Source organism: Rhamphochromis longiceps, linkage group LG2, assembly GCF_057381845.1.
Source record: "Rhamphochromis longiceps isolate RC_006_pf linkage group LG2, R_longiceps_female_GT1.1, whole genome shotgun sequence".
Lineage (NCBI taxonomy): Eukaryota > Metazoa > Chordata > Actinopteri > Cichliformes > Cichlidae > Rhamphochromis > Rhamphochromis longiceps.
The window spans coordinates 42,319,522-42,327,522 of record NC_140558.1 but is presented as its reverse complement, the minus strand read 5'-3'; the positions used below and the strand labels follow the sequence as shown (position 1 = coordinate 42,327,522).

General features: G+C 39.1%; 1 protein-coding gene across 1 annotated transcript; it reads right to left on the bottom strand.

The window, feature by feature from the left end:
• Positions 1 to 1,754: 1,754 nt before the first annotated feature.
• On the bottom strand, positions 1,755 to 7,516 carry LOC146678020 (uncharacterized). Its single transcript, XM_085380230.1, has 8 exons — positions 7,387 to 7,516; positions 7,220 to 7,291; positions 5,165 to 5,301; positions 4,096 to 4,203; positions 2,855 to 2,887; positions 2,624 to 2,765; positions 2,479 to 2,532; positions 1,755 to 2,398 (listed from the first exon to the last, which is right to left on the bottom strand). Exons 1-8 carry the CDS (start codon positions 7,514 to 7,516, stop codon positions 1,755 to 1,757), a joined length of 1,320 nt encoding a protein of 439 aa, XP_085236356.1.
• Between the last annotated feature and the right edge of the window lie 485 nt (positions 7,517 to 8,001).

Below are 8,001 nucleotides of genomic sequence, written 5' to 3'. Positions count from 1 at the left end.
CTTTCTCTCTTCTGTCTTTATCCTGTCTTCCTTCTCTCAGCCCAACCGGTCGCAGAAGATGGCCCCGTCCCTCCCTGAGCCTGGTTCAGCCAGAGGTTTCTTCCTGTCAAAAGAGAGTTTTTCCTTCCCACTTTGGCCACAGTGCTTGCTCATAGGGGGTCATATGATTGTTGGGTTTACATCTGTATGTATTATTGAAGGGTCTACCTTACAATATAAAGTGCCTTAAGGCGAATGTTGTGGTGATTTGCCGCTATATAAATAAAATTGATTTGAACCGAATTTTCTCCACAATAGATGTGTGTCGTTTGTCTTCAATGATGAGGTATCTGGAGACTGCTGTCTTCAAAAGTGTTTTGTCATGCTCAATGATGTTGTTTGACCACTGTCACTTTTCTGCAGCCATTGGTATAGCTAATTTGATTCCACCCCATGTTTTATAGGCAATCTGAGTTTGGTTAAGTCACCCTAGCACTAGTGGTTTTAACTTAATCCAGATTAATTTAGTACAAGACTCAATAGTCCAGGTGGTAGTAATCACTGATTAGTCTGTGTTTCGGAAAGGGGATTATCAAGAACTGATTAACAATTATAGATTATATAGACGCATCTTTGTTCCCTACAAGAATTATGAGGAAACACTACACAATGTGTTACTCTTCTATCACTCCCAGTTTCAACATTTTGCCCATTTTCTTCTGAACAATTTGCCTGTTGTGCTCGAGTCAGGCTATGAGTGCATTATCACCCCAGGCTGTGTTTCAAAATAGCGCTCTATAAGCAAAGTAAGTTTCTGGGGTGGCTGTAGCTCAGGTGGCAGAGCAGGTCAGCCACTAATCAGAAAGTTGGTGGTTTGATCCCAGGCTGCCTCCTGGCTGCATGCCAAATATCCTTGGGCAAGATACTAACCCCATGTTTGCCTACTGGTGGTGGTCAGAGGGCCCGGTGGCGCCTGTGGCCGGCAGCCTCGCTTCTGTCAGTGCGCCCCAGGGCAGCTGTGGCTACAATGTAGCTTGCTATCGCCAGTGTGTGAATGGGTGAATGACTGAATGTAGTGTAAAGCACTTTGGGGTCCTTAAGGACTAGAAAAGCGCTATACAAATGCAGGCCATTTACCATTTAAAGTCGGGCAGGGGGGAGAACAAATCTGCAAACCGCTGCAAAATTGAGGTCACTTTTTCTTTTATTAGATTAACAAGTTCAATGCGGCTCCCTATGTGGATGAGAGCAAGTGGTTCCAAAAATGTGGTAGATTGTGGTGCTTGGTCTTTCCCCCAGTGGTAGGACCTCTATGTACATTCTGATTAAGTTATGAAGTTTATGTGAACTTATTAGCCTTATGATTTTACAACTGAAACTTGTGTAGATATAGGACCAAATGGCATCAAATGGTTTGACTGTATAGTACAACATACCCCAAAACTTCAACATTTACATACTGACATTATATCTTAAGCTTTGACTTTTACTTCTTCAAGAAGCATGTCTCCTTTCTTAATTTGACTGATCTCACATATGGTGGAATTATATAATGTCAAGTCTGAGAGCACCAGTGATTCCAGAAAATAAACGTGACAGTAACTCATTGGACACAGTATTAGATGATCACTTTTTATTAACAACTCTTTTATGTAATAAAAAAGTGGGATCTTCAAAAACAAATACAATGCAAAAGCCCTCAAATAAGGCATTTCTTGGGCTTACTGGGAGCAATGGAATAAATTGCACCTTATTTTCAGAGTCCTTTTCCCCCTTCACTCATCTTCTCCAGAGGCTCCTGCTATACTTTTTTTCCTCTTTTCTACTTTGTCTTCACGCTTCATCTTCTCCAGAGGCTCCTGCTGTACTTTTTCTTTTCTCTTTCCTACTTTGGCTTCACTCTTCATCTTCTCCAGAGGCTCTGCCTGTATCTTTTCTTCCTTCCTTTGCCTTTTGCCGCTCATCTTCTCCAGAGGCTCTGCCTGTATCTTTTCTTCCTTCCTTTGCCTTTTGCCGCTCATCTTCTCCAGAGGCTCTGCCTGTATCTTTTCTTCCTTCCTTTGCCTTTTGCCGCTCATCTTCTCCAGAGGCTCCTGTTGTACATTTTCTTTTCTCTTTCCTACTTTGTCTTCACTCTTCATCTTCTCCAGAGGCTCTGCCTGTATCTTTTCTTCCTTCCTTTTCCTTTTGCCGCTCATCTTCTCCAGAGGCTCTGCCTGTATCTTTTCTTCCTTCCTTTGCCTTTTGCTCCTCATCTTCTCCAGAGGCTCTGCCTGTATCTTTTCTTCCTTCCTTTTCCTTTTGCCGCTCATCTTCTCCAGAGGCTCCTGCTGTACATTTTCTTTTCTCTTCCCTTCTTTGCCTTCACTCTTCATCTTCTCCAGAGACTCTTCTTGTATCTCTTTCTCTTCCAGTTGTTCTTTATTTTAAGAAAATAATCATTTACTTACTGATTAACTTAACATTGTTCATATTGTGCAATATAATGTTAATATTTACCTGAGGTTATTATTGCTGCAGATGACATTCCACTTTGGTCTTTCTTGTTGTTATCTAAGACCATATGAGAAATAAATAAATACCACTTCACCTTAAAGTTCTTTGAACTTGTGTATTTTTACTACAGCTGCTGGTTTCCAGTTACCAGATCTGGGTATGGTGTCTTCAAAGAGAGTTGACTGATGAAAAGTGAGCCTCTTCAAGTAACTGGTTTGGTGAATCACACTTTTTTCTGAACTCTGAGTCACAGTCATTGCTGTGTCTTGGCTTACATAGACCTGCTGCATCTGAAAAATTATGATTGACAAAGAAAAACAAGGTTACTTTAGCTCATCTAGATGTAATGTTCAGATTTGTTATGCTGTAGTGCTCTTACACCAGGAGGGACCTCCACTGCGACCTTGTCCGTCTGTGGAGAAATGGTCAAACAATTGTTAAAGCAATTTTGAGATCACACACCTCAGTTCAAGAAAACTTGAAATGTAATCAGTTTCACACAAAGGCAAAGATCTTATTTCAAAACATACATATCTTTATTGTAAAAGAAAATGTCATCAGGTGTGATTTACAGTTTTGTTGACATTTATTATCAATTGTTCTTACCATGGCTGTCTTGAGAGTGACTGAATTCAGAATAACAACTGGTATTTGGTGTTGTAATGGTAATGAGCTCATCGCTGTTTCCCTGTCCTGTACATATAACACACAGAAATGCAAGAAGAAAAAAATTATAAACCATCTTCATGTTGGTATTTATGGTTTTAGAAACAAATCAAACTGCCAGGAATGGACTTCAGCCCCCTATTTGTGAGTAAAAGCATTTGGTAAAAGTTACGTGCTGATTTCCTAGCAAATACTTTTAGGACATTCCAAGTACTTAGAACTCACTGCTGGTGTTATACATACACCAGTACGATCATTACTGCAGCTTTCTACTCCTCCTCATGACCTCACTAAAAATGGACTGCAGCTAACTCACCTCTTCCTCAAACACATCTTTTCTAAATTGTCTTTGAATTGATCTTGTGTATGTTTCCCATCACCTGTTCCATCCTCTTCAAATGAGCTGAGTTCTTCTTCATCTAGCTCCTCCCTTTAGGGGTCACTACAGTGGATAATCTGCCTCAGTCTTATCCTATCCATAGCCACCTCCTTGGTCATACCAACCCTATCTATATCCTCCATCACTACTTTTTTTGCTAGGCCAGCCATTCGACAAGTCAATGGCTGTGAACAAAGAGAAACGTGTGAATAACTCGTGAAAGAATAAAGTTACGTTGAAACCAAACACACCATTATTTTTCTTGTGACATTACCAATAAGTTTAATGTGTCACATGGCCCTCTTCCTATTGACAAAACAAAAGTTGTATCCAAGATGGCCGACTTCTAAATGGCCACCATGGTCACCACCCATCTTCAGGAGTTTGCCCCCTCACATATACTAATGTGCCACAAACAGGACTTTAATATCACCAACCATTTCCATGTTATTACGGTGTATCCATATAAATGGCCCACCCTGTGTATATTTTGCTCATTTTCCATGGATGTGTGGAAACAAAACATTTCCATCTTTAACTGCAGGAGAAGAAACTGCTGGATTTTTCTTGCCCACCTTATGAACCCATTCTCTCGCTTCATCCTCCTCCTCCTCCTCTTCTGGATTGTCTTCCTGTATGAGTTTCCCCACACCTGTCCTATCATTTTTGTAAAAGATGACCATCTGATTTTAGAAAAGTAAAAATAAAAAGGTAAAAGATTAGTAATCAGTGAAAACTGTTAAGTCTAATTGTTGGATGTTGTCATTGTGTTTCTTAAATTTGTAAGGTCTGAGTTCAATCTATAGGATTAGGACATTCCTTTGTCTCTGCCCACCTCTCCAGCCACTGTGTCCTGGGGGAGGATTATTGTAGACACGTCCCTTGTGAAGATTCTGTTTGATGTTTTTTAAGCTTCCTGCCCTTTGTATGGCTTCACAGTTTTGTGCATGGTGAACCAATACAGGAATTGAACCATATATTGGGTGTGGGGGAGATTACAATTTTATGACTAATGATGTTGTTAGAAACAGTTGGAAGTCATACATACAGACACACATTCTTGCACATGCATACAGATGTTTACACATACACACATATAGTGCCTTGTCTTAGAACCATTGGGAGGTTTTACAAAGGGAGGTGCTTTTGCTGTGATGTATATTGTAACAGTTTGTCAATAAATAGCTGCCAGCGAGCTGCTCTTTGAAGGACTTTGGGCTGGACACAGGCTAGGAGCATGAGCTCCAAGAGCTGGTTCTTGACCAAAGACTTCCCTAGCTAGCGAGTTGAAGATGTTCTGTTATGTCTTGTCTTCTTTATGAGGAATAAGTCTCTAAACTAGCGGGGCTTGTGGAAACACAGACCCAAAAAAAACACTAAAACAAGTACAAGAACATACATTACATACTTTTCTCTTGCGCAACTGGTATGTCACTTTTTGTAGATGCTCCACCTCCTCTTTCAAATCCTGTTTAGTTTCGTTTATTGTGGTTCCAGCACTACAGGCAACCTCACCCTGACCTGGGCTCACCATCTGTTTATGGTACAAATTAAATATGTTTTGTTCATGATGGAGTAAATGATTATATATGAAAGAAGTGCAACCAATCAAAACTCTTACCAAGGGAATCAGGGCACACATACCTTGTTACTGCTACACTGGAAGAGCCTTCTGTCTAAAAGCTCCTCTGTTCCTGATGACTGCTGCTCTTCCTTTTCAGATCCTTCACTGTCCTTGTCCTGCACAGATCCTCTGTCCTCTCTCCTTTTCCTTTTCTTTGCTGCACATGTTGGAATTGCATTTGTTGTCAGTGCTCGGCTCTGGAGTGTGTCCTCTGCAGGTTCCTCAGCTGTGCAAAGCAATATTACTAAATATTAGTAAATGTAAGTGTATAGATAAATATATGACTTCACTTTAGCTTTTTTAAATAACCTTGGTAAAATCTGTTGGCTGTGATGGCATCATGGCACATAAATGTTGCCACTCTAAATGGTACTTATGGCCATTGATCAGTGAGTTTTGGTCAGTGGTTGTTAATCAATGGTCATGAGAATTTGCATAATTAAGATTAAGGAACTGACCTCCCAGCCCATTGTTCCTTCAGTGGGCTGGTTTCAGTCATTATGCAAATGTACTGTTTATAAAAGATTGGGGAAACCTGCAGTCAGCTGAGACTGAAGAAGTCACTTGGATGAGTTCAATGGTTCAAAGGTCTTAAAATATAAAACATATGTAATAAAAAAATGATCAGAGTGCTAAAACAGAGCTTTTCTCTCTTTTCCTAATTATAAAGTAGTTTTATTCTTAATCTAAGAGAAATCACAATGTAAATCTGATCAATATATTGATAACAAATGCAAAAGTGTTTGAGTAGTACAAATGGCTGTTATAATGACTGAGTTCTTTGTGTGTGTGTGTGTGTGTGTGTGTGTGTGTGTGTGTGTAATGAATCAGAGAATAGAATAACAGTGATTCTAATAACAGGCCTCAGAGTGTCTGACCTTGGTGTGTGATGTATAATGTGACACAGTGGAGCTACTAATCTCAAAGAATATCTGACAAACAAAATGTATGTTTTCATAAAACAAGTTGGATAAAAAGTAAAGAAATAAATGGCAATTAACTGAATTCTAAAAAGCATTTGAATTGAAAATTGGATTATGTTACAATGAATGTTCACGTGAAAATGTCCTAAAGACAAATCTAACTGAAGTAGAATCACATAAACTGAATGAAATGTAGGGGATTACATCCAGATGTGATTCAATGTGAATTCTTTATGTTAAGAATAACAATGAAAATGTAATGAAGCGTTTTACAAGTTTAAACATTTTTAACTGTTTGTCAAATCTTGTCAGATAGATATACATTGATAGATAAGGTGTGAGAAGATGTGACGTCCAGTAGGAGAGGGGGGAGAAAGGGTGAGAAGGTGAAAAAGTGAGGTAAAGAAAAGATTTTTGTCTTCTGCAAGATGAGCAGCCTAAAAGATTGGATCGAAGGGGTTCACAGTTGAAAACCTGTCCAACCTGTGAATTCATTCCTTTTCGTCTGCTCATTGTTGCTGTGTTAGGCAGTTAATTTAGAAGGATTTTAATTTACATCATAATTCCAGTGGATGCCCAGCTGATTGCTCATCCTTCCTCCAACCTCTCTTCACCAAAGAAAAGAACAAACTCAACATTACCTCAGAGCAGCCTAGTTGGATAAGTAGAGTTTAAGTAATCTGATTATTTTTTGGGATTATTATTTTTCCTCTTATGTGCCTGCCCTTAACCTCTAAATTGTGGACACCTTTTATGAAACAATAAAGGTAAAAGTCTTAGTATTATTCTTTATAAGTGCAAATAGCTCTTACACTTTACTCTAGCCATAATATTGAAAATAATCTTTCCAATCATTCCAGAAATAACAAGATCAAAATGTGCAGGGCTCCATCTTAATCCAGAGCTGCACATATTTCACTGCAATAGTGATGTGTTTTTAACCAAGCTCCACATTATTCTTCAATTTAAACTGGACATCAGAGAAACGTAGTCATCAGACAGAAAAGACATGAAATCCATTTCAATGTGTGGATCACAGTGATGTAAAGATCTGTAGGTGCTATGTCTTAACCCAGACATGGAGTCTGTTAATTTTACTTAAGAGGGATTATACAATCTATTTACAGATTTAAGCGTTGCAGTGATCCATACCCAGTGCGGCAGCAATCTTCTGGGGAGCCTCTTCAATTAACAAAGCATGTTTTTCTGCTTGGACAAGTCTGTCTGAAAACAAATGTAAGCACAATCCCTTAGACAGTTTACTTACTTTAATGACATAATGTTAATAAAAGAGGTGGAGATATGTATTATAGACGTACTAGACTTAGATCTCTGCACATTCAGCTGGTGCACGACTACTTCACGGCCAACATCTCTGTAACGTGCCCTCAGTTCGACCAAAAGGGCGTTGAACCTTTTTTTTCCAAGTCTGACTTGTGGTGGTGACATGTTTAATATATATTTCATGAAAGCAATAGCATCCATCAGATAAGCTCTCTGAGTTGTTGGTTTAAACCCTTTTGCTTGCAGGTGTGCTAGAAAACTCCAAAGTCAAAAATACAAATTAGTTCATGTGTTAAACTGTATATGCACACATGTATATAGAAACTAATAATCCTTCAAATTAAGCACTTACTCACGGACTTTTCCATGGTTCCTCAGAAACAGAAGGTCAACGTTTGGAATCGCTGGGTCTGCCATGAATTCCAGAAAATGGATGACATGAGTGGCCGGCTGCCTTGCATTGTCACGTATTTTTCTGCTAGGGTTCACACTTTCTGCATGGGCCCTAAATTCTTCCACCAGTCTTACTGATGAGGCAAGAATAGACATCATATCAAAGTACATTTGTATAGCACTCATATTTAGGCCTCAGGTCTTTTACATCAGGGGGATTTTGTTGACAAAACAAATATTTTTTCAAGCTTCTCAAT